Here is a 27683-nt window from a genome sequence, read left to right as displayed (position 1 = left end):
ATGCCAGAAGAAAGTCGCTGTAATAGAGGAAAACGCGTCAAATCTGCAAACGCAAGGCAAGTGGACTTTGGTAGTAATACTAGACGTAGTTTTGGTATTGAGGTCACTCACACTAGCCACTTTGGCGGTTGAACTTATTATAGTCTTCTCAAAAGCCATCTGTTATTATAATCGCGTTGCGCATTATAACCAACCACACGTGTTTCTAATAATCAGAGGCGTTCAGATTAGCCAGAGTTTTGTTCAGAGCACGCTCTCACTTACTAAAATCTGCACTCAAAACGTTCATTCATCATACAGTGGTTGATTGTTTTTGTTTTATTTCAGCAGCGAAAATAGTTTCAAGCAAACACAGCAGAACCACAGCGCATCTGATATGACTGGCATAAAGTCGGCTTGACGTTCGAGATTCGCGAATTTAGGGACCGTCTCTAAAGTTACATACAAGATTTGTATACACTTTCGAACTTCAATAGCATTTGAAGAAAATGACGCACAGTCATAAATCTGACTGTAAAGTGTTCATCTAGGTGTCAGGTATGATGCACACCTTTTGGATTTTTAATATTTAATAAAATAAACTGTCAAATCATATGAAAATATGGATATTTCACTAGGATACTGTTTGGGCTCTTACACAAAATATGCTAGATTTAAATGCATCACAGCTGATAGAACACTCATGAGAATATTGCTTGAGAAAATATTTACAGAGATAATATTAGAGATTATATTTACACCAAATTATTATTATTTTTGTGTTGCTATTGACGACGGTCATTAAGGAAGTAAATCCCACAGAATAGAATCTAGCTTAAAAAAGTGCATAGAGCTGCTTGATTTATTTGTTGTTTGTTGTTTTTCAAATATAAAACTTGTTGAAATGATTTAAAAGTGTGTGCATCTGTTCTTTTTGAACACTTTCATCTCATTCGAAGAAAACCGTGATAATATTGATAACCGGGATAATTTGGGTCACTATAATCATGATGTGAAATTTCCATACAGTTTCATCCCTATCTGCAAGTACATTGTTTTAAAAAATATGATTTTAAGATTTGCACTACAAGTGCACAATGAATGCAATTAAGCACACTACTTTTTCAAAGCTAACCCTGTGACAAAGTGGGGAGGGGAAATGCCCAAAGGCTTTGTGTGCGTCTGGGAAACATAGATTGACATAAACCAGGAACAGTAACATGAGCATGCGGACGTTTTCCCTGTCAAGTTTTTTTGTTGGCAAATGTCATTTTAGGAACTCTATATATGAATACCACCACAACGCCATAATTGCAAGTGGGAACCTTTTTTTTCATGCTAAAATACACAGCTAAAACATCAATTTCATGCTTAATGAACACCATTTGCTGTTCGTTGTGTTTGCATTAGCGCTAAAAAGCTACCTGTCTTCCAGAAAGGAAGGTTAGCTTAAAATATGAAGTTCCCGGGCAAACCTACAGAAGAGAACAGCAGTCTGCATGTGCTGAAGTCATGTGTGCAGGGATCTGTATCTACAGGCAGCACAAGCTCTCAATGCCCAGGAGTTTCAATGCTTTCATAAAACGACTCCTTGATAGACTCCCATGGGCTGCAAACATACACCACTGCTAGCCTAAACCTATCACAACTGATTAGAGAGAAGGAAAACAAATCTCATAGGAGAGGAGCCAAATGTTTTTGGAGTAATTTAAAGAAAAATGGGTGGATGGGATGAACTGCAAACAGCTGGTTGTGTTTTAGCATGGAGCTTACCCTTTCTTTTGACTTCAACCGCGACCACTCTTTCCTCTCAACCCTGGAAGAGAGATTGGTTCAATGAATGACACAAGATAAATAAATAAAAACACTGAGGGGGAATTCACAAAGAAGGAAGTGTGCCCATCTGATGCTGTTGTTTATTCCCACATGCAAATGCATTTATGCAAATGGTGGCAAACAATTCACTATCTTGTAGGGTTTTGAGAATGCAGCAGACTACCACAGTCTGGCGTACTTTATCGAGACCGAACAGCCGATATTTGGGAAAAACAGCACTTGCTTGTGTGATATTGTTTGACTATATAATACCAAAAGCAACATTTTTTGTCACAATATCCTTCGTTTTAAGGACATTCTAACTGCATTCTGAACTCTCTCAAGGCGTTTTTCTGTGTGTTTTTTGCAAAGTGAGTGACATGCCAGATGAACACAATGTTAAAACAACTAACTGCTGGAATATCTACGCATAAATGCAGTTTAGTGAATTTGTCCTAAACAAGATTAAAGCCATAAAACATTAATGTGAGACTGGTATGAAAAAAATCTCTTATTTCTGTCACGACAATGTAAAGCTGGTAAACTTGATTACTTTTGCTTGATTTGCATAAGAATAATGAAACGTAATTTTTACATACAATCAGGGCCGGATTTATGCGTAGGCATTCTGCTCACACTAGTGTTAATTTCGTTAACGAAACAAATATCACAAAAAATGTTCATGGTCTTTTAGGATAGGACAATATTTGGCCGAGATACAACTATTTAAAAATCTAGATTCTGAGGGTGCAAAAAAATTTAAATATTGAGAAAAAGTCCTTAGCAATGCATATTACTACTAATAATACATTTTTTGATATATTTACGGTAGGAAATGACAAAATATCTTCATGGAACATGATCTTTACTTAATATCCTAATGATTTTTGGCATATAAGAAAATTCAATAATTTTGACCCATACAATTGCCACAAATATACCCGTGCGACTTATGACTTGTTTTGTGGTCCAGGGTCACATATCAACATGCAATACTGTTGACAAAAAAAAACGAGACTAAAATGTAGTTAAAAAATAAATGGGGGGGTTGGGGGTGGAACATTCATGCTTGTGGTTGCCAGATTTCAGTCATTTAAATCACCCAATCAGAGCTTTTCTTTTAAAAGAATACGTATTCTATCCGGTGTTTTACTTAAAATGTGCAATCTTGCAACCATGTGCCCGCCAGCTCTCTAGAGTATGGGGTCTCTGCGGAACAACATTTTTGGGTGTTTTCAAACTGGTGGGTGTTTATAAATCACACAATGAAAATGATCCCCTTTACCCGACCCCACTCCTAAACCCTACCCACACTGTGACGTGGCCAAATCAGGAAATTCAGTGAAAAACGCCCCCCTCTAATTTAAAAAATAGATGACAAAACACAAGCTCACACAACCCGGGGGGTCAATTACAATGAGGAGAAATAATATATATTTTAATTATTGCTATTATTTGAATCTGATGCTAAAACTCACAGTAAGACAGTTACTTTATAAATTAATAACATTTAAAATGTCATTGCTCTTGGGCAGAAATATTATATGCGATACATTTCTTTTTATCAATCATTACTATTGGTCACTCTTTGTCATATTGCCTATGCCATAATATGAGGTAAATCCAGCCCTGGTTACACATATTTCTATGTATGTTTCATTTAAATGCTGCTCTTTAGAACTTTCTATTCATCAAATAATCATGATTATCCACAAAAATATGAAGCAGCACAACTGTTTGTATTGATAATAATCATAAATCTTTCTTGAGCATCAACTCATCATATTAGAATGATTTCTGAAGGATCATGTGACACTGAAGACTGGGGTAATTCAGCTTTGATCACAGGAATAAATTAAGAGACTATCCCAGAACCTTCTTTTAAATGGACTATTTTGGGTTTGGGTTGTGTGTGGATAAATGCTTCTAGAGCACGTCCTTGTAACAGTGAATGAAAAGCCTCTTTAAGCCGTTTGAATATTATTTTGTTCAAGGACAACAGAGGAGATAGCACAAGAGAAAGCAGCGACACACACACACACACACACACACACACACACACACACACACACACACACCTCCTCTTGCTGGGGATGAAGCCGACCTCCTCCTCATCCCCCTGTGGGCTGACTCTGCAGGCCTGCCACCACTCCTCATCTCCACAGTCCAAAACATGCAGCACATCTCCAAACCGAAAGCCTACGGCCTGACTCAGGAAACCACAGTCTGCCGTCTTATCATAGTCAAACAGAGCCCTGCCAAACGACAGAGAGAGAGAGAGAGAGAGAGAGAGAGAGAGAGAGAGAGAGAGAGAGAGAGAGAGAACATAAGTCATGGAGAAAAGAGAGGATAAAGGAGGACAGTTAGAGACAGACGAGTTGAAAAGGAGGAACATCAAAGGAAAATCATGGAATTGGGTTGAAATTAAGCAACGCAGACCTTTTATTTTTCATTGTTATTCATTGGCTATGTTCAGAATGGAATACTAGCCTTCTGATTTCTTTCTACATACTGAGCACCCTAGTGGAAATTAAATATACCAAAATGTATTCGAAATACATTTACTTTATACTAAGTATACTACAAATACATTTACATATTTGTGTACTTAATATAAACACCATATCATTTTACTTTTGGTATACTAAATTGATATTTTTAAAGTCTGCTAAATTCGAACAACTAGTTTTGTATTTAATGCACTTTAGTTATCCTGAAATAGAGATATTAAACACATTTTAGGCTTAAAGGAACAGACCACTATTTTTGAAAATAGGGCGTTTTTAGAAATGTACCGTTTTCGAATCCATTCAGCCGATCTCCGGGTCTGGCAGTAGCACTTTTAGCATAGCTTAGCATAGATCATTAAATCTGATTAGACCGTTAGCATCTCGCTCAAAAAATGACCAAAGAGATTCAATATTTTTCCTATTTAAAACTTTGCAATGTACACGATGTAACTACAGAGGAGTCAAGTTTTAAATAGGAAAAATATCGAAACTCTTTGGTCATTTTTTGAGCGAGATGCTAACGGTCTAATCAGATTCAATAATCTATGCTAAGCTATGCTAAAAGTGCTACTGCCAGACCCGGAGATCGGCTGAATGGATTAGAAAACGGTAAAACTGGAAAATGAACCCATTTTCAAAAAATAGTGGAGTGTTCCTTTAATATTAATAAATGTGCAATAAAGAAGTACAAAAAAGTTTAATTATAATATTTATATCAGTAAGCCTCAAGTGACATATGGTAATGGATTTGTAGTATACCTAGGATGAAATAAATATATTTTACATAATATTTTTGTTTTTTTTCTCTAGGGCAGTGTTGCCTATTTTTTTAGAATGCTACACTGTTCTCACATGATCCATTACATTGCAACTCAAATAGTTAAAAAATGAACACGTAAATATTGAGTAATAATGAAAGATTATTGCAGTATATCTAGTATCCAGTTCATTTATCACACTGGAGATGGAAGGTGAAGTTGAGTGCAGTGGATTATGGGATACAATTACACAGTGAGCTTAGCTTGCTTACTGGGCATTTTGTCAAATGTAAGTTCATCTGGTAATTCCACCCTTGTGAAAAACAAGTGCGCTTAATTATATTGAATTTGCATTTGTAGTGTTATTCAAATCAATTTTCATGCCATTCTTAACACGTTTGAAAAGTGCAATCACGTCAAATTACAAGTTTCACTTTAAAGTACATTTTAAATCATTACGTTTTGATAATATTTTGTTGTGCTCTAAAGAAGTGCACTTATTTTGGAATCAATAAACTCCTAATTACTGCTTATTAATAGTTAGTAAGGTAGTTGTTAAGTTTAGGTGTTGCTAGGATTAAGGAATGTTGAATATGATCATGCAGAATAAGGCATTAATGTGTGCTTTATAAGTGCTAATAAACAGACAATATGATAGTAATATACATGCTAATAAACAACTAGTCAATAGTGAGAATTGAACCCTAAAATAAAGTGTTAGCACATTTTACATGTAACTACATTTATTTGTAAATAACATCCAATTAAATGTCTGAAAACATTACTTTAAGTTTGCACTCAAGTATATTTTTTATACTCTTTTTAAAAGTATGCTAAAGTCAACTTTTTCTTTTTACAAGGGCATACATACAAAAAATATGCCAGTGGAAAGAGGACAGGAAATGATGCAGAGAAGAGGAGGCTAATGGATTTGGAAATATTGTAAGCCAGATTTGTCCATGTGACTCGTGGTGTGTGTTTACCTGATATAAAATCCTCGTTTGGGGTTACTCCGTAATGTAGTTGTTCCAGAGCCCATACTGCTGTTCATCAACTGCTCTCTGAGGTCATGGATTTTAGCTTCAAATCGACTGTACTCTGCACAAACAAACGCAACTGTTACACAACACTACCAGACTTTTGAATGGTAGTCAGTGGCGGCTCCATGTTATCAATTTGGCTGAACATCTTTATCATCACCTTATCAGCTCTTTGAATCAATCCAGGCGGACAGTCCCACCTACTGGCCGGAACAGGTAATGAGGGCTTTAAAACCGAGGTGAGCTTAAAGAATGAACATATTTGAGTGTCTATTTACACCAAGTACAATAGTGTGGCTTGTTGGCACGTGCTATTGGCACTAGCTAAAAATAACGGGCGTATTTCAGCGTTTTAAGTGGCGTTGTCAGTAAAGCATAAGGCTTAAAGATCTTGGTTTTGATGCAATCGACCTGGGTTTGAATCCGCCTTTTGCCAAGCTCAATCTTCTCTCTTTTCCCATCACATATCACATCGGAAAGGCATTTACTTTCAATAAAAATTAAGAAAATGTTCTAAAAGTGGAAATGAAGTGCCTAACGAAATGTTTAATAATAATAAAAGCATTTATTGGGTAGGGTTAGGGGTAGGTTGTCCTTTTATTGTCCTATTAAGGTGGCATCCATTTTATAATTTAAAAAATATAATCATTTACACTCTTTTACTATTACATCCTATTTATGTACAACGACACTGAGGTGCAAATAGTATGTCAAAATAAAGTATAAATAGCATCTAATTACTATTTACACATATTACAAAGAACTACTAGAATATTTGACTATTTTCACTCAGTAAAGAGCATCTACAGCTATTTGCACTTAGTGTAAATATCATCTACCGCTAAGAAAATGTTATTTTCACAGTGCAAATTGCCGCTGCCTTTAAAAAAAGGAAACAAAATGGAAAAGAGCACAGACAACATTTACTCTCTTTTCATCTCCACTAGGCCATGTTTATAAGATGAGTGAATCTTCAAAAAAACATAAGGGGCTTTCGATAATAATCAAAGGCTTAAAGAGATAGTTCACCCAAAAATGAAAATTAGCCCATGATTTACTCACCCTCAAGTCACCCTAGGTGTATATGACATTCTTCTTTCAGACGAATAAAATCGGAGTAATATTACAAAAGTCCAGGCTAATCCAAGCATTACAATTGGATTAATAGTTGCTCTGTTTTTGAAGTCCATAAAAAGTGCATCTGCCCATCATATAACTGCTCCACACGTCTCCGGGGTGTTAATAAAGGCCTTTCTGAAGCGAATCGATGCGTTTGTGTAAGAAAAATATCCATATTTAAAACTTTATCAAGTAAAGTTTCAGCCGACCGCCTTCCGTGTTCAATTTATGGAAAAATTGTTGAAAGTTCCCCTGCGATTGAAAGACTAACGCGACCAGGTCCGCTCGTCATGACGTCACGTACACATCTTGAGTTTCACTTTCAACATTCAACACTTTTCCACGGAAGGCGGTCGGCCGAAAGTTAATTCGTCGTATTCGTCTGAAAAAAGAATGTCATATACACCTAGGATGACTTGAGGGTGAGTAAATAATGAGCTAATTTTCATTTTTGGGTGAACTATCCCTTTAAGCCACCAAAGTAGCTGCTCGCCAATAGCAGATTAAATTTGACAATGCTGTTTTCACATTGTAGTGTGGACTGTGAAAACAGAGGTATTTGAAAGCGATGTTGCATGTTTGGTCATGTGACACATATTGCATTGATAGATATTCATGTTTATGTGCTATTCACTTATTTCACACTGGGCTAAAATATGCTCTTTTCACACTCTTCAAATCACATTCCTTCAAGGATGACAGAAAATGTACTCGCATTTGCTGTCCTGTGGCAAAACATGAGAGCAGTTGCGTTTTAAAACAAACATAATAATGGTGAGAGAGAGCATCCTGGACGAATAGCATGATGTCTGTTACATCTGTATCATCTCAGTGAGCTTTTATAATGTTTAAGCATGCACAGTAAGGTGAATTTAGCTTTTTCCAACGCTTCAGTGTGGATGAGAAACTTTTGGGAAACGCTTGAGGCATGGGCGTAGGTTTTGGGGGGGGGACACTAGTCCCAATCAATATTTTAAGATGACAAAATTGTCCCCACCAATATTTTCGCAAACTCCTTTGTGCTGCTATTTGGATCGATTACGACGGCCAGGACGACAGTACAAGAAATGCTGTGGGATGTCCTCACCAGTGTTGGGGACGTTACTTTAAAAAAGTAATTAGTTATAGTTACTAGTTACTTCTTACAAATAGTAACTGAGTTAGTAACTGAGTTACATCATTATAAAAGTAACTAATTACCAGGAGAATAACTACTGTGTTACTTTTTGTTTTTGTTTTTTTTCAAATGTTCAAATATGTCAAATAACTTGGATTCCCCCAATATTAGATATGTTAAATGAATGAATTGGACACTAAATTATAAAACATTGTACATTAATGTACACTATTGTAATGTTGCTGTGGGACAATGTGAGAGACACCAATCAAATTCAATACATTATTGTAAATATTATCAGTAGACCTACTATAGTGTAAATATTGTGTAAATATTATCAGTACTATACTACTCCTTTGGTAGTGGAGCTCACGTTATCATCTGGGTTTTTAGCCACTAATTTTGTGGTGGCATATGATGATGTGAGGTGCTTCATTAGATTAGAATTACTTGCACCGATGTGGAGAGACTCTTTCTTCCTGGGCATGAGTTGCACGTTATATAAACATTCTTACCTTTCACCTCAACGAGGGAAAAGTAGCGCTTATACTTCCAGTAAGCGAAAGCTACCTTTGAAGTCGTTGGACTTGCCTTTGCTGACTGTGCATATGCGTGTGCGTCATAGGTGTGTGTGTGTGAACCATAGACCGTAAAAAAATAGGTGTGAACTCAAACTATCAACCTCAACCTTGTCTACCACCCACCAATCATCATCAGTTATGTCTATGGTACCACACCACCCACCCCCCAACACGCATGGCGCGCGCGCACACGCACACACAACATACATGTTGCAGGACTGACTGACAGAGAGCCTGTTCGGATGAAAACCGCTTCAGTGAGCTCAATTATAGTAACGCCGCATTTTTTTCCCTCAGTAACGCTAACGGCATTGTAACGGGAGAAACAGTAATTTGTTTGATTACTAGTTACTGAAAAAAATTATTCCGTTAGTTACGTCGTTTATCTATAATGCCGTTATTCCCATCACTGGTCCTCACCAAAGCAGAGACCAAACCTACGCCCTTGGCTTGAGGATGGAGAGTATTTTGAAATGAAAACGCTGTTTTCAAATTTATCTAGATTAATGCAGACACAGCCTGAGTTTAAAGAGCACCTATCATGGCATTTAAAATGTTCCAAATATTGTTTTAGAAGTCCCCAACAACAGTTCTGCATGCATGCAATGACAAAAAAGACTTTAGTTTTCTTATAATATGCATTTATTTTTACCTGTTTTGACAGCGATTCTCAAATGATTCCTTTAGTGATTCACTTTTCAAAACCCTGCCTTTACGTGACGCTAATCTGCGGTGATTGGTCCGATGACCCAGTCAGTTGTGATTGGTATAGTCTGTGCAGATATTCTCGGAAACGGAACGCCCATCAAAGTCTTATAGTGACAGTAATTTGTTAATATGTGTCAGGAGTTATGAATATGAAAACCGCATCGGAACCGTTTGATTGTAATATGAGCCTCAGCTGATCACATTCATAAAAAAACGTCTCGGTTACGTATGTAACCCTCGTTCCCTGAGGAGGGAACGGAGACGTACGTTAGTGACTAACGAATGGGGGTTTCGCTTAGAAGCCAATCATCTTCATCGTGTTCAACAGCGCCCAATGGCAGTGCCAATGCCATGGGCATGCGGAATTTGCATGCGTAACTCCGCCCCACCTCGTGGGTATATAAGGAAGTACGCTGCGAACATCGCATTATGTTACTGCTGCAGGAGCCAAGACTGAACTCCTCGCGTTCCAGGCAGCACAGCTGACGTGGCTAAGGAAACGTACGTCTCCGTTCCCTCCTCAGGGAACGAGGGTTACATACGTAACCGAGACGTTCCCTTTCGTTCAGTCACTACGACGTACGTTAGTGACTAACGAATGGGGGATCCTATTCAACAACGCCACTCAGCTGTCATCCAGTGCCCTGCGTAAGTGTGAGATCCCGCCACTTAAGGCCCTAGGACTCCCACTTATCACAGGATTACCAAGGTACACTGGGAAGCATATCCCAGTGAGGGAATGCCAAGATGCCTACCGTAGGGAGGACTTAGAGAATACACATATGACCCGCTGAGGGTTGCATATGGAAGATCTCTAGGGTACCAGCCGAAGGTGGATTTTTAACCCTAGGGGTGGCAGGGACTTGCCAAGGGAAAGACACCTGCTCACTGAGGAGGCTTACGGTGGGAATACTCGTGTGGGGGTCGCCGGAGGGGAACCATGCACACGGAGCACCTGGCCGGACATGAGGGTCTGGGCTCGAAAGGGCAGACTGAACTGATGTCGGCGTCGACAGTGCTGGAGGAGCTCAGGGCTCTCGGGGAGCTCACCTGAGGAAAATATCGCACGTATCCAGTCATGGGAGTGGAATGGCGAGCAAGCGAAGACACCTGAGCCTGGCCCATTACCGGCCACCCGTAGGGGCGAGTACATAGTCGGACACTGGCTCCACTCGGAGATTGTAGAATCTGGCGAATGTGTTGGGTGTCGCCCAGCCTGCAGCTCTGCAGATGTCTGTTAGCGAGGCGCCATGCGCTAGAGCCCAAGAGGAGGCCACACTCCGGGTGGAGTGTGCCCTCACACCAAGGGGACATGGTCGGCCTTGCTGCTGGTATGCCAAAACAATGGTGTCCACTATCCAGTGAGACAGCCTCTGCTTTGAGAGAGCGCTTCCCTTCCGCTCTCCACCATAACAGACAAAGAGCTGGTCTGAGGTCCTGAAACACTGCGTCATGTCTACGTAGGCGCGGAGAGCGCGTACTGGACAGAGCAATGCCAAGGCTGGGTCTGCCTCCTCCAACGGCAGCGCTTGCAGGTTCACCACCTGATCTCGGAACGGAGTGGTAGGAACCTTGGGCACATATCCGGGCCGGGGTCTCAGGATCACGTGAGAGTTAGCCGGCCCGAACTCAAGGCACGCTTCGTCAACCGAAAATGCTTGCAGGTCCCCGACCCTCTTAAGCGAGGCCAATGCGGTCAGCAGAGCCGTCTTCATAGACAAGAACTTAATCTCGGCCGACCGCAAAGGCTCAAAGGGAGGCCTCTGCAGAGCACTTAAGACTACTGAGAGGTCCCAAGAGGGAACGAGAGGAGAGCGAGGAGGATTCAGTCTCCTAGCCCCCCTCAGGAACCTGATGATCAGGTCGTGCTGACTTACCTTTTTGTCTCCCAGGAGATCGTGGTAGGCAGATATTGCGGCCACGTACACTTTCAGGGTGGAGGGAGACAGCCTTCGCTCCACCCCCTCCTGGAGAAACGATAGCACGGACCCGATCGGGCATTTCCAGGGGTCTTCTTGGCGGGAAGAGCACCATGTGACGAAGAGGTTCCACTTCAACGCGTAGAGACGTCGTGTAGACTCAGCTCTAGCGGAAGTGATGGTAGCGACCACCGCAGGTGGAAGGCTACTCAAACCTGCCGTGTCCCGTCCAGAAGCCACACGTGGAGCTTCCAGAACGCTGGACGCGGGTGCCAAAAGGTGCCCCGTCTCTGAGTCAGGAGGTCTGGTCTCAGAGGGATAGGCCAGGGAGGGGCTGTCGCAAGGAGTAAGAGTTCTGGGAACCAGGTCTGGCCGTGCCAAAGCGGGGCGACCAAGACGACCTGCTCCTTGTCCTCCCTGATCTTGCACAGTACCCGTGCAAGAAGGCTCACTGGGGGAAACGCATACTTGCGTAGCCCGGACGGCCAGCTGTGCGCCAGTGCATCCGTGCCGAGGGTGCCCTCGGTCAGGGAATAATACAGGGAGCAATGGGAAGAGTCCTGGGAGGCAAACAGATCTACCTGTGCGTCGCCGAACCGTTCCCATATCAGCTGGATCATCTGGGGGTGGAGTCTCCACTCTCCGGGGAGAGGCTGAAACCGTGACAGCTCGTTGGCTGCACAGTTCAGGTCTCCAGGGATGTGGACAGCAAAAAGGGACCTCAGGCGCTTCTGACTCCACAAAACGAGATGGCGGGCGAGTTGAGACATACGGTGGGAGCGTAGACCGCCCTGGTGGTTGATGTACGCTACTACGGCCGTGTTGTCTGTCCTGACTAGCACATGTTGACCCTTCAGCAACGCTCGGAAGCGGTGCAGGGCGAACCGTACAGCCAGTAACTCGAGGCAATTGACATGCAGAAGGCGCTGGGGTCCTGTCCAGGAGCCCGCGGCTGCTTGTCCATTGCACATGGCACCCCAGCCCGTGGATGATGTATCTGTTGTCACAACAACATGCCGGGAAGCTCGTTCTAAGGACACTCCGGTCCGTAGAAACTTGAGGTTCGACCACGGGGTGAGTGTCTGTAAGCAGGCCCGGGTCACTGGGACCCGGAGCGTGCCAGACCGCCATGCCCATCTCGGGACTCGATCGCGTAGCCAGTGCTGAAGCGGTCTCATATGAAGCAATCCGAGCGGCGTTACCGCGGCTGCAGATGCCATATGCCCCAGGAGCCTCTGAAAGTGTTTCAGTGGAACCGCACTCTTGCCCTCGAGTTGTCGAAGGGAAGTCAGCAGAGACTGCGCGCGCTCGCTCGAAAGCTGCGCGCACATGGCGACCGAGTCGATATCCATACCGAGAAAAGAGATCCTCTGCGCGGGGCAAAGTTTGCTCTTCTCCCAGTTGACCCGAAGGCCCAGACGGGCTAGGTGATGGAGCACCAGATCTCTGTGTCCGCAAACCTGCTCTCGAGAGGGACCCAGTATGAGCCAGTCGTCGAGGTAGTTCAGGATGCGGACCCCGTGCTGCCGAAGGGGCGCAAGGGCTGCCTCGGCAATCTTCGTAAAGACGCGAGGGGACAGAGATAGCCCGAATGGTAGAACTGCGTACTGATATGCCCGCCCCTCGAAAGCAAACCGTAGGAACGGTCTGTGTCGAGGCAAAATGGAGACATGGAAGTAGGCGTCCTTCAGGTCGATCGCTGCAAACCAATCGTGTGGACGAACGCATTCGAAAAGGCGTTTCGCTGTCAACATCTTGAACGGAAACCGGTGAAGGTAACGGTTCAAGACGCGCAGGTCCAGGATTGGCCGTAGCCCACCGGTCTTTTTGGGTACAATGAAGTACGGGCTGTAAAACCCGCAATTCATCTCGGCTGGAGGGACAGGTTCGATCGCACCCTTCGCCAGTAGGGTGGCAATCTCCGCTCGCATGACGGGGGCGTTGGCCCCGATCATGGTGGAACGGACTCCCCGGAAGCAGGGAGGAACCTGCGCGAACTGAATCACGTAGCCGCGCCTGACGGTCCGCTCGACCCAGCGGGACAGCCCTGGAAGCTGAAGCCAGACATCCAGAAACTGCACCAGCGGGGTCATACGGTGTACAGACGTACCCGGTGTGGGCTTGCAGCGATGCAGCGTCACCGGCCCGGACATGGGAGGCTGTGGGGCGTCCCGGTGCGGGGGCACGGTTGACAGCTGCGTCCTGACAGAGGAGACCAGGGAAGGACCAGCGTTCCACTGGGGTCTGCTCTGCCAGGAGGCTGGCGACAGAGTGGCATGCGAGTGGCGGGACCCGTGGGTGGCGCGCACCGTCATCACCGGACTCTGTGGGCTCAGGGATGGGAGTGTTAATTCTTTCTTTGACCAACATAGGGTGCTGCTGACCCGGGGGCCAGCAGCTGAACAAAGGATTCTCCCCCGGCCCTCCACCGGGGGAAGGAGTGGTCCTGCTACCATCTCCTCGAAAGAATTTCCCATCCCTGAGCCGTCCGTCTCAGGAGCGCCGCTTGGCCTGGCGTTTAGCGGGGCGCGGGGCGGCCTGAGGGGACTTGGACGCCTTCCTACGGCTTCCTCCGCGACCCGGCCCGGGTGAAGGCTGCTGCTTGGACCGGGTGGGAGGGGCGGGAGCCTTAGGAGGGCGTCCTCGGCGTGGAGCAGACTGAGTTGACTGTGCCGGCGGCTGGGTGGAGGCAGCAGCTGGCCGCCGGGGCAGTACGTGCTTGATAGCCTCAGTCTGCTTCTGGGCGATTGAGAACTGTTGGGCAAAGTCCTCAACCGCCCCGCCGAAGAGGCCGGCCTGGGATATGGGGGCATCGAGGAACCGGGTTCGCTCGGTGTCCCGCATATCGGCCAGGTTCAGCCACAGGTGACGCTCCTGGACCACATTTGTGGACATCACTTGACCCAGGGAGCGTGCGGTCACCTTCGTCGCCCGGAGAGCGAGGTCGGTGGCGGCACGCAGCTCATTTAAGAGCCCCGGATCAACTCCACCCTCGTGCATGTCCTTGAGGATCCTGGCCTGGTAGACCTGAAGGATCGCCATGGCATGCAGCGAAGCGGCAGCCTGCCCCGCGGCTCTGTGCGATTTCGACACCAAGGTTGATGTGAATCGACAGGCTTTGGAGGGGTGCTTAGGATCACCACGCCAGGTTGAAGCGCTCTGAGGACACAGTTGCATCGCAACAGAACGTTCAACTGGAGGGACCCCAGTGTACCCTTTAGCTGCCGCCCCATCGAGGACGGAGAAGGCGGAGGAAGTCAGTGAACGGTCACGGGAAGACAACGGGGACTTCCAGGACCGCGTGAGTTCCTCATGCAGCTCGGGAAAGAAAGGTATTGAGGGCAAGGACTGACGGGTGTCAGCGCGAGCCCCCAAAAACCAATCATCGAGCCTTGAGCGTTCGGGACAGGGTGGAGGGTTCCACTCGATCCCTAAACTCGCGGCTGCCCGAGACAACATGGCTGTCAGCTCTGGATCTGACTCGGGCAATGCTGGCACGCCCGAGGGCGGCAGCACAGCCGAGTCATCATCTCCAGAGGACTCGAGCCCACCTTGTGATGCGGTGATCGACATCGCATCCTCCTCCGGAGCGCCAAATGAGATGCGCGGGGGGGCCGGAGCCGGCCCCGCGATCTGCATCTGAACGCTCGCGGGTTGCAATGTGCAAGACGGGGGTGTGGCCCAAGGCATGAGCGTCGGGGCTTTGTTCCACACCGTAACCGTCAAGTCACCCTGACCACCAGCCGAAGTACTGGGCCTCTGGGACTCAGTAGATCGGGGTGTGGTAGAGGGGACTCTCACTTCAGAACGAAGGTCATGGAGTCTTGACCGCAACATTGCGATGGTCATGTTCCCGCAGTGAGAACATGACTCATCCGCGAACGCTGTCTGAGCATGCTGAAAGCCCAAACATACCAGACAGTGTTCGTGCCCATCAGAGGAGGAAAGCAACCGACCACACCCAGAAGTACACGGACGAGACATCCTGAAAAGGACGCGTCACGTGTAAGCTCTTTTATGAGAGGAAAGCCTCGCAGAGAACGCCGAAGCGCCCAGGGACCACACACCAGCTGTCTAGCGGACCACTGCGCAGATCAGCAGGCAGGCAGTATGATGATCACTGGAACGCGCCGTAACACCAACGCCTCTGGAAAGCTGCTCGTCTCGAAAGCTGTCGATGACTCAGATCAGGCTTGTAGGAGTGAAGAGATCCTCTTGGCTCCAAAGCAGAAACATAATGCGATGTTCGCAGCGTACTTCCTTATATACCCACGAGGTGGGGCGGAGTTACGCATGCAAATTCCGCATGCCCATGGCATTGGCACTGCCATTGGGCGCTGTTGAACACGATGAAGATGATTGGCTTCTAAGCGAAACCCCCATTCGTTAGTCACTAACGTACGTCGTAGTGACTGAACGAAAGGGAACTCCTCTATTCTCCTCACGAAGACTCGCGACAAATCAACATCCCTCAGGGCTTTTAGTTCAAAAGTGTGCAGATGAGGAGACATATTGATAGATTCTCATATGTCTGTGTCAAATTTCTAAACAGAGGAGTATTTTTTATTCAATACTTCCTCAAAATGCGCAGATGTAGCCTAATCACGAGCGATTGAGTCTCTTTTGTGTTGTTTTCAATTCATCCTGGCAGCCGGAGGGCGCTCTGTGCACATGTAGTCCATGTATGGTACAGACAGACGAAGAAGATACCATGTGCCATAATAAAAGTCCATAATAAAAGCTTCCTGAGATCGCGAGACATGCAAATAGAGACATTTGACGATTAAATAAACACACAATCGCGACAATGTATGGTTTGTCTTCAAGCCACTTAGTCTTCAAATGCTCATCCTTGGGCAGATGAAAAAAGTTTGCTTTTGAGTCACACTTCAGAACACAGCATCTCGTCGCCATGATGTTTTCTAGTTTTCACTGGCGTCTTGGAGCGCAATAAGTGGGCGTATCGTATTCAAATAACTTGACAAGTTGACGTCATCTAGTCAGAGAAAAAGCTTTGGTCTTCTAACGATTCTTAAAAATGACTCCGAGTCGACTCTTACTTTTGAAAGAAAATAACTATATATACGGTGCACTGTCATATTTCAAAACTTTGCAGGATGTTTTTGTTCACTTAGATCTATGTTACACACTACATGAAAGGTAAATTTCAAAATTCCATGATAGGTGCTCTTTAAGTTATGGGGACTAGGGATGGGCGATATGGACTTAAAAATGTATCCCGATATTTTCTAGTATTTATTGCGATAACGATATCAATGACGATAAAAGTAGTATCATTCCCCATGTTTTTGGATACAAGTGAGAGCTAAGGCTCAAATAGGCTCCTATAATACATAACATATATACATTTATTTTTTTTATTTAAAATACCACACCAGCCTTTTCAGAAATGGAAAAGTTGCAGATATAATTGTCTTCTGTAAAAGTGCAGGTAATGTTTAAATAGTGCAACTGTGCTGAAAAACATCACACAATACAAACAATAATAATTCAAATCAATGGCAAGTTTTAAATGTAAACCGATTCTGTATTTATTAATTTATTCAATTTGAGTTGATAAAATAATACAGCGAATTCTTCAACTAATAAAAATAAACTGCACTAAGGATTAATGAGCTTCTGGGCTCATGAATATTAATCACGTTGTCAGCGCTCATTCTAACTGATTTGCTGAAATCAAAACAGGCACAGTAATAGGTGCGCGCCAGCCAATGAGTTTCCCGTTCGTGCATTCGTTTCTTCCTGTTCACGAAAGGCTGAATAATTCCAAATAAACACCATTATTATACAGGAAAATACAACAAAGGATATTGTTTACATGTAGCACGTCAATTCTGTGTTGTGTAAGACTCTCTCGCTCTCTCTTTGAGTGTGTGTGAAACACTGAGCGCTCTCAGTCGCGCGCCTCACACTAGTGCGTCAAATACACTGCGCATTCATTGAGATGAACTGAAATAGTTTGCTTTACCGATCGATTGAGACAGAGCGAATCTCTTAAGCGCTCAGTCCAAGTGCTCAGCGAGTGAAAATACATCTGTATGTACAGGTTCCGATTTCTCTCAGGTAGCCCCTCATTTAGCTATGAACTCGTTGCGTATTCAGATGCGTATTCAGTGCCGCCGCTCCCATCACGCACTGCGCGTAGGGCACCAAGTGCTGCGGGGGGCACCACAAGAAAAGTTCAGCTATACAAAGTGACGAACGCAGCCACCGCGGCCATCATAAAGTAATAACGCTTAGGGCATCAAGAGACGGACAGCGGCTGCACTGTGCGGATGGGTCGCGCCATCAACTAGGCTTTATCGTTATTATCGCGGGAAGACAAATTCTTATCGTGGGGAGAATTTTTACCGGTATATCGCAAACGATATGATATCGCCCATCCCTAATGGGGACAAAAATGTTCTGGTCCCTATAAGGAAAACAACTTATAAATCATATTAAATTATGTTTTTTTTTAAGTTTTCTGTGATGGGTAGGTTTAGGGTTAGGGGATAGAATATACAGTTTGTACAGTATAAAATCCATAATGTCTATGGAAAGTCCCCATAAAACATGGAAACCCAACGTGTGTATATGTGTGTGGGTTCTGACCTTCTGGTCTGTACTGAGCGATGATGGTTACAGTCTGTCCAGCATTTTTCAAGGCAGCTGCTGCTTGTTCATGTGTAGCTACCCGGAGATCCACTCCATTCACCTGAGAAACACATCATATCATCATAATCACACATCTCACACATTACTACAGCCTTCACATATTACTGTGACATTACTGCTAAACTACATTTCAACAAGCCAACAGCAGAAGTGCTACACTGGCATCAATACTGCTGTATTAAGGGTGTGTTCACACTTGTATTTCGGTTTGTTTAGTCCAGACCAAAAAACAAAACAAAAAAAAGGTAGTCCTGGTCCACTTAGCGTTCAGATTGGCTTTTTTATCACCGAACCTAAAGGCAAAGGGATATGTTCACAACCTGATTGGTCTGCTTTTATGACGCATTGCCTATATTGAGACTGAACTTACCGAACATCCTAAACAATGCTGTGTGCTGGACTAAATGTGCTCGCTGTATGTGTGTAGCTACATATGATAGTATTTTGACCAGCTGAGAACTTGTGAAGGGCTTATAAAATGTGTAAAGTAGTCAAACAGTGGCAGGAATCCCTCCGTCACACACACAAACCAAGATCTGGCGCCTGTACTGAACTGTGATGGGCAACATCACGACTATGACGAGAAAAAAAAATGGTATGCTTGACATTCAGTCCTTTTTAGGGTCGTATCTTCCTATTTTTGGTTTGTTACTTGTCTTTCCTCCGTGTTGTGTTCATATTTCATTCAAACCACTCCAGAGTTTGTTTGGAAGCGGACCGAGATTCATCTTTTCCTCTTGTTTGGTGCGCACCAGGGTTCAGATGTCAGCGTTCACACTTATTCAAATGAACCGCACTAACAGAGCAATCGCACCAAGGTTCGTTTTAATCGAACCAAACATGCCAAGTGTGAACACACCCTAAGAAAGCAAATGCAATATTAACAAGAACGTTTCTTTTTTTGTTGTGAATATAAGGGTCTTGCCAAATTTAATTTCAATATATTTTCATTTTCAGGTTTGCTGGCATACACTAAACCAAACAGCTTTTTAATGGCATAATAATAATGACAAATGTTCAATATAATAAAAATAGGTGTCTAAAAATAACTATTCCATAAAAATACACACATTTTGGGTTGGTAAGATTTTAAATGTTTTTGAAAGAAGTCTCTTCTGCTCAGCAAGACTGCATTTTTAGATAAAAAAAATACAGTAAAAACGCTAATATTGTGAAACATTATTACCATTTAAAGTAACGGTTTTCAATTGGAATATATTTTAAAATGTAATTTATTTCTGTCTTTTAAATGGCATAGTAATATTATGAAGATCAGCATACGCAGCCTTAGGTTACACGTTATTTTAAGGTGACATAGTTACATTGCACTAATATTAATTAAAGGATAAGTTCACTTCAAAATTAAAATTTCCTGATATTTTACTCAACCCCATGCCTTCCAAGATGTTCATGTCTTTCTTTCTTCAGTGGAAAAGAAATTAAGTTTTCAAGGAAAACATTTCAGGATTTTTCTCCAAATAATGGACTTCAGTGGCAACCAAAATGTTGAAGGTCCAAATCAATGCAGTTTCAAAGGTTTGGCTAGATAAGACCCTGTTCCTCGTCTGGGATCGTGCAGAGCCTCTGAAGCCCTTCCTTTGAAACTGCATTGATTTGGACCTTCAACATTTTGATTGCCATTGAAGTCCATTATATGGAGAAAAATCCTCAAAAACTTAATTTATTTATTTTCCACTGAAGAAAGAAAGACATGAACATCTTGGATGAGATGGGGGTGAGTAAACTTTTCATTTTTTATAGTGAACTAATCCTTTAACTACTTGTACTTACTATTATGGTTAGGGTTAGAGTTTGGTTTAGGGTTAGCTGCTTTTCATTTTAATTATGCATAATTTACTGTTATTACTATAGCAAGTACATGTAGTAACGTATAAATACGTCACCTTAAAGTCAAGTCAAGTCACCTTCATTGATAAAGCACTTTTTACAATAGAGACTGTTTCAAAGCATTTTAAAAGAAAGTGTTGCCAGCAGTAAATATGTACAATATTGATGTATAATATTTTTCTTTTTTTGTTGTTGTTGTTGTTGCAAAGAGCATTTGTTAAACTATGTATGTCCGGTGTATATTTATCACACATGGGCAAAGATGAATACGGTCTCCATTAAAAGATACAGAATGTATGTAGAGTTAATCATTAAACATATTGATCTACCATCATGGCTAGCATTAAATCTAGTTGTCACTGTACTGTAATTCTAGATTCCAAATATGCGGCTGCTGTTGGAATCCCCAAAATGCAAAAGCATGGTGTGAAAATCATTTCAAATATAGATTATGATGTTGATACATGAGTAAGTGTGTGTGTGTGTGTTTGCATGTTCTCACACTCAAGATTTGATCTCCCTTGCGCAGTTCTCCGCTCAGGTCCGCAGGGCCTCCTGCCAGGATGAAAGAGATGAATATTCCCTCACCATCCTCACCTCCAACAATATTAAAGCCCAAACCCGTCGATCCTCTATGGATCACAACACGCCTCGGGTCCCTAAGACACAGAACAAGAGCAAGGAAAGAACAGAAGGTAAAGATGCATTACAAAGGAATTCCAGGATAATAGTAATAATCGCTGCCAGTAAAATTCACACATGATTTACCCTGAAACAGTATCACAGTGCTGTCAGCCAGATATGGTAAGTGATGCATTTATGCGAGCAAGCTAACATTTATTTTTATACATATTTATTTTACACAGCTTTAGATACACAGCTGGTTTAGTCAAGTTTCAAAGTATCTGAAATTCACACTGTAATGTCTCAAAGTGCCCTTATAATGCTTTTTCGGATATTATCTGTTATGTAGTGTGTAATAGAGCTGTTTGTGAATGTAAAAGATCTGCAAAGTTGTGCAGATACATGTAGTTATTAAGAAAGAACTGATTCTGAACTGCCTGAAACGAGTCGCCAGTAATTCCAGTCTCACTTCCTGCATGAACCTACGCAGGTTTGTAAGACATTTGCTTAATGCCAGCCAATGGTCTTCATTGGTTGCCCGTGAACGTCGTCTACTTTAGCCCTCAAAAGCCCTATTCGGACGGTAATTGTTTCTCATGTGGACGTCCGTAAAAATACATTTGCATGTCACCTCAGTAATAAAACTCTGCTCACGTGGTCATTAGCATGTTTGTCTGCTGTAAATAAAATGTCATATGCTTGAAATAATAAGAATAAATTCATATTTGATTTAATAACAGGAAAATAATATCCTAATTATTATTTAAGTATTTAAATCTTCTGTTTAAAAAATAGGAAGATAAATAGACGCTGCACGCACATTATATTTCAAATGTTTTTTGTCTTATATTTTATCTCAAAATGATGCATATCGTTTTAAAGATGTGGGAATGAACGGAAATGAGTGAATACAGCCTCTTATTTACATGAGGTAAACATAATGCTGCTTGGTTATTATAACATATAATAGCTTCCATAATAACAGCCTATTTCAAATGTTTACGTGTTTTTATTTTTAAAAATATATTACTCTTGTAAATACCTGCCAGCATTTCAGTCATAAAAGTCTAGATCTTTAAAATGCATCCAAATTACAGTGAAGCGCAACCGTACGGTGCTCTGCAGGGGTCAAAAAGGATAAACACAGGTGAATTTTGAAGTGATATATTCTTGAAAACTCACGGACGGCAATGAAATTACCACACTACTTTGGTGTTTGTCTAAAAACAGTAGGTAATTCGGCCAGGGATTTTTACGTGGGTGGTGGGAGAAAAACACTGACATTCTGGATTCGGACGGCAATAAAATCACTGACTGTCCAATGTCAATGATGAAAATACATTACAACCACACGAGAAACAATTACCGTCCGAATAGGGCTAAACACTGCAGTTGTAGCTGAGACTGGAAGAGTTTGGTTCGTGTTGTCAACATGTTGATAAGACGCTGTTTTCTCCTGCCAAAGCAAATCCACTTTAGCCCTATTCGGACGGTAATTGTTTCTCGTGGGGTTGTAAGGTATTTTCATCATTGACAGGGGCTAATCTGTGATTTTATTGCCGTCCGAATCCAGAATGTCAGTGTTTTTCTCCCACCATCCGCGTAAAAAACCCTGGCCGAATTACCTACTGTTTTTAGACAAACACCAAAGTCGTGTGGTAATTTAATTGTCGTCCGAATCCACATCTCTGACTTCTCATGAATATATCACTTCAAAATTCACTGTTTATATCCTTTTTGACCACTGCAGAGCACCGTACGGCTGCCCTTCGCTGTAATTTGGATGGATTTTACAGATCTAGACTTTTAATACTGAAATGCTGGCAGGTATTTATAAGAGTAATATATTTCATTACCGCTCAAAAGAGAAAGAGAAGAAAAGCACGTAAACATTTGAAATGGGCCGTTATTACGGCAACAATTATATATGTTAAAATAAGCGCAGCTTTATGTTTACCTCATGTAAATAAGAGGCTGTATTCACTTATTTCTGCTCATTTCCATGTGGAATAAAATTACATCCTTTATTTTGAGATAAAATACAAGACAGAAAACCATTTGAACTATAATGTGCGTCTAAATATCTTCCTATTTTTAAACAGATTTAAATAATGAAATAATAACACAAACACAAAACTCGCTCCTCCACCATGAATAAATCGCCATCCCAATGCGCAAGTTTTATCACTGAGGTGGAATGCAAATGTATTTTTATGGACTTCCATGTGAATAACAATTACCGTCCGAATATGGCTTAGGATGCACTTCTAAAGGATGAGACTCGTGCTGGAATGGATACGGTAAAACTGATGCCATCGTTACTGTTCGTATCACTGTGTATCAAGTGCTGAGGAAGATCCGGAGCTGAATTTCAGATATGGTAATGACCATTTGGTTTTAGACATGTGCTGTGAGCGTTGGACCAATCTCAAAACACTGGGCCATCTGATCAATCAGAAAAGCAGGCTCTCAGAAAGACAGGGTTTAGAGAAACTGAATCCTGTGAGAAAAGAGCTGATGCTGCAATGTATATTATGAGAAAAATAAAGGGTTTTTTACCTTGGATGCATGTAAACACATTGTAAGAGACTTCCGAAATAAAATTAGGAACCTTTAAAGTGGCATAATACTATGGTGGGATTATTTATATCATCAACATATATTGTCATATCAATACGATTAACCATTTGAGATTTAGCTCTATTTAATAGATTCCTTTCAGAAAATGATGCAGATACATTTGTGCCACTTTGACATCTGGGTAAGACTGGCTAAAAATATTCACTACTGAGAGCGACGAAGAAAACTGAATATGGAATTTTGAGTGTAACCGGTTGTTGAAACGGCTGGTTTGACTTTAAACGTTGTTGATTTTAATTTGCAGAAATGTTCTGGTGGTTTTGTGAAATATAAAACCTATATGTGTATGTTTTGGTACAATGACAACATTTCAGATCAGATTACTATATCCAATAGCTATAACTATATTGCCCAGCTATAATTATCTTTATCTGGGAGCTGTAAAAGTTATTCCATGATTCTTTAGTCCTTCAGTCCAACAGTGAGCAAGCCAGAGGCGAGAGTGGCAAGAAACTAGATACAGTATTCTTTTTCTGCTCTAATTATGAAGAAAAGCTGTGGGATTCTGCAGAATGGATTTAAATAAGATATAATGCGTCAGACAGAGCTGATACTACACTCTTATTGTTAGTTTAAAGCATTATCAAATTGACTAAAATATTGGTTCAATATAAAAGTTTGTGAGTGAAAGGCGCTCCATCTGTGGCTCATATATTTAGGCTTTTATTGTCCGTTTTCCATGTAAAAGTATATATATATTAGGACTGTCAATCGTTTAATTTTTTTTTATCGCGATTAATCGCACACTTATCATAACAGAAAACCAAAAACTGTATTTTCTGCAATCTTCAAGGATCATTGGAAACTTCAAAAGGACACCAAATATACAAATATAAGGAGTCCATATAATTATATTATATAATACATTTATACACACCTAAGCACCCATGAAAAAAAAAACATTACAGAAAAAGAGTTACAGAATTCACAGTGTATAGTGTGTGTACAGTAGCCTGACGTCGTCATATTCAGGTTCTAGTCAGAATATGAGTCTGATGCTGCTCCATTGGGCTGTGATTATGGGGCGTGTTTCAACCGAACCAGGAAAGAAAATGCCTCTGCACTCAATTGGATAGACATTTACATTTACACATTTGGCAGACGCTTTTATCCAAAGCGACTTACATTGCATTCAAGGTACACATTTTACATTTTGTCAGTTCTTGCTTTCCCTGGCAATCGAACCCATGACCGTGGTGTTGCTAGCGCCATGCTCTACTGTTTGAGCTACAGGAAAGCACAAGCCTACAATAGACCTACAACCAATCAGAGCAACGGAGTAAGTGACATATGTTGAGCGACACATAGTTGTCATCAGAACTCAACTGCATGCACGCTGGAAGTAGTCGTAGTGGTGGTGGCGAGATGAAGCCTCATGAAGCATTGAAGCTTTTCAGCCAAAGTGTTCATTTCTAGAGGCTTCATTTGCTCACACCAACTGATAGTCAAAGAGTGTAAAACAAGTAGATACATGACAGATGACCTGACGTGATCTGTGATACACTGTAGTTAACTTCAGTTAAGGCTTAGATATATAACGGTGAAGAAATAACTTGTAAGTCGCTTTGGATAAAAGCGTCTGCTAAATGCATAAATGTAAATGTAAATACATTTCCACATAGACTAATCTATTTATATGAATATAATGTGTATTTTCTGGTGGTATATTATGATTGTATAACATAACTGTGTAATAAACGTATTGGCTTGAAATGAATGGGGCTATCAAATGTGTGTAAATCAATTCTTTGGACATAGACAGGAAAGGCAATATTATTATTATTATTATAAAACTGGAAATTGGCTGGGTTTAACTGGGCAGAGGGGGCAAGATTCGAACCGCTTCCTGAACCAGTCAGGCTAAAGCGAGGCTTCGGATGTCATCAATGACGTCATTGGTCTAAATCGACACAAGCCTCGATACGCGCTTCACTGAAAGCTTCTGTGATTTATCGACACACGCTCTGAAGCCTCGGCACAGCACATATCATCACTAAGAAGATGAGTGTAAACGATCTTTGCCGGTGTTGTAAAAAGAATTTAAGGATACACGGAGTAAAATGTTTTCATGCTGTTTTCATGTTGTCAAGCTGCGATACCGAACAGGACCACACGGAGACGCCAAAAACTCCTAAATCAACCGCTTTGACTGCATAAACCTACGATTACTAAAGACAACAACATCCTTCCAGAGTGTGTGTGGAAACAACGTGAATGTACTGTGTGTCTGTACATGAATGCAGCGTGCGATCAGTGATCTAGAGCGCGCACACATGGTTTGTTCTGGTTTGGTTGTTTTGGTGAACAAATTCAAAACACTGATGTTCAAAAGAAGTCCTCAATACAATTTGGCAATACATTTCTGCTGCTGTTTGCATCATAGCTGTAAAATTGAGTTGATTTTTAATCTCTGCTGCCAATTCTTTTATTTTATTTATTTATTTTCCCATCCAAGGTGATGAATAAAACTCCATTCTAAATCCTTCCAGTTAATTGTAATGTGCAAGAACTGCTGAATCATTAGCTTGCATTACCTGGGTAAGTCGTCATCTCCCAACAAGCCATGCAGCACAGGAGAAAAGCGGCTCGGTGAGGTGGGAGTGAGGGCTTGTGGGTAATCCGAGGCCAGGAAGTTTGGATGTCCAAGGTCCGAGTCCATATGCGGAGAGTACGCTGAAGGGAGTTGGATTTACTAATGTTAGTCATGATATTTAAGTGTAAAGATATGCTCAAGCACAACTGTTTATTTTGCTATGTTTGCAGTGTTAAATCTGTAAAATAGTCACCATATCTTTGTGCTGTGTACTCACTGCTCGTGAGGTCTGGTGGGTTGTAGTTGTTGGTAAGGTACAGGTTATTTGGCTTTGCCACTCTGAGGTAGACGACCTCTGTTGTGTTCTTCAGCGCCCCCACCGCATCCTCATGCATCACGTCCTCCAAACACACATTATTCACCTGTGGTTGACATTAGATGCAGAGACTGACGTTATGGAGCAAGTGTCCCTTGTGAAAAAGAAGTGCACTTAAATGTTTCAAAGTGAACGCTACAGATAAAACTTTTCTCCTGTGCTGCATTCCAGTATGCGCAACCTGCATGTGACCAGCAGGTGGCAGCATTGAAGAGCCAGTGTGGCTAAGTGATGTTGCTTAAAATCAGTGTCTCCCAACCTTTTTTTGACATGGCACAGTTTTGACAAGTAAAAAATCTCACGGCACACCCACTATATACAACTATAACAAATTGCACAAACATGCATTGCTTCAAATGGCATATAAAAACTAGATATTATATCAAAAGTAGCACTCACATTTAGGGCGTTTTCACACCTGAAAGTCTGCACCAAGGTCCGAACCAAAGTTCATGTTTTGCTACATTTTATACATTAGGTTAGTTTCGGTTTGCTTTCACATTGCAATTATGCGAGCGCACTAAAGAACTGTACATGACGTACTTGCGTCCTGTCGTCATCATCGATGTGGGCTGCATCTTGGCATTGATTGGTTTGTAAACGGACATGTGTCTGACGTCAGCTTGTTGTCAATTCGGCGGGTAACTTTGACAAGAATGAATGAACAGACACATATCGTTGCCACTATGTTGTTATTATTATGGCATTACTATCAGCAGCACCAACAATACTCAAGGCTAGTTCAAATTCGCCATTGAACGTCCTCGTTGTGCAAACATTTTAACGTCGCCGGCAGGAAAGGAGGAGAAGACTGAGTAGGCGAGTGGCAATTTGTTCCATACTGGCTGTCTATTTCAAAAGATGAGTTGTCTCGGGTGATTTATAATTGTGTCCTTATTTCAATGCATTTCTCCGTGCATAGAAATTGAACAACAAACTTTAAAATTTTATATGAAATATTCATGACAGCCTACTGACAGCTGTAGGCCTGCAGAATGCTAACATATAGCCTAACAGTTCATTGCAGATTAAAAAAAAAAGTTGTTTAGGGTATGCGGGAACCACCGACACTTTCCTGTAAATGGTCTGAAAGTCCGAACCATACAGAAAATGCTTTCACATTACTGAACTTTGTTCAGTTTGATCCGGACCGAGACTACCTCTTTTCATCGGACCATGGTCCAGGGGGAGGTTTCACACCTGTAATTTTGATTCAGACCAAACTGAAAAGTCAGAAAATCCAGACCAAACAAGGTAGGTGTGAAAGGGCCCTTAATGTGAAACTTGAGATTAAGTCAGGTAGGAACACAATGGTATAATGATAAAACAACATTTACACAGGCCTATATCGTCGCTGTTGGGAGGAAACCTCAAATTTTAAACACTGTCGTAGAAGATGGTATTGTGGCCTTACATAGCTAAGCTATCAAAAATACAT

The 27683-nt window shown here is 42.2% G+C and overlaps 1 protein-coding gene across 2 annotated transcripts in view; it reads right to left on the bottom strand.

Moving 5' to 3' along the window:
- Window positions 1–27683, bottom strand: part of dlg4a (discs, large homolog 4a) — a 192361-nt gene that overhangs the window by 15318 nt on the left and 149360 nt on the right. The window contains exons 9-15 of one of the 2 annotated variants that reach the window (XM_079815479.1): window positions 26123–26291; window positions 25871–26009; window positions 20575–20731; window positions 18162–18264; window positions 6046–6160; window positions 3873–4049; window positions 1753–1795 (exon numbers count right to left, since the gene is read on the bottom strand). In XM_079815479.1, coding sequence (XP_079671605.1) covers window positions 1753–1795; window positions 3873–4049; window positions 6046–6160; window positions 18162–18264; window positions 20575–20731; window positions 25871–26009; window positions 26123–26291 — 903 coding nt within the window. The remainder of the gene's footprint in view (window positions 1–1752; window positions 1796–3872; window positions 4050–6045; window positions 6161–18161; window positions 18265–20574; window positions 20732–25870; window positions 26010–26122; window positions 26292–27683) is intronic. The other variant, XM_079815480.1, reaches the window with a different exon arrangement.

Source organism: Gobio gobio, assembly GCF_949357685.1.
Source record: "Gobio gobio genome assembly, chromosome: 4".
Classification (NCBI taxonomy): Eukaryota; Metazoa; Chordata; class Actinopteri; order Cypriniformes; family Gobionidae; genus Gobio; species Gobio gobio.
Note: the sequence above shows the minus strand (reverse complement) of the source record. Positions and strands in the feature narration are given on the sequence as shown.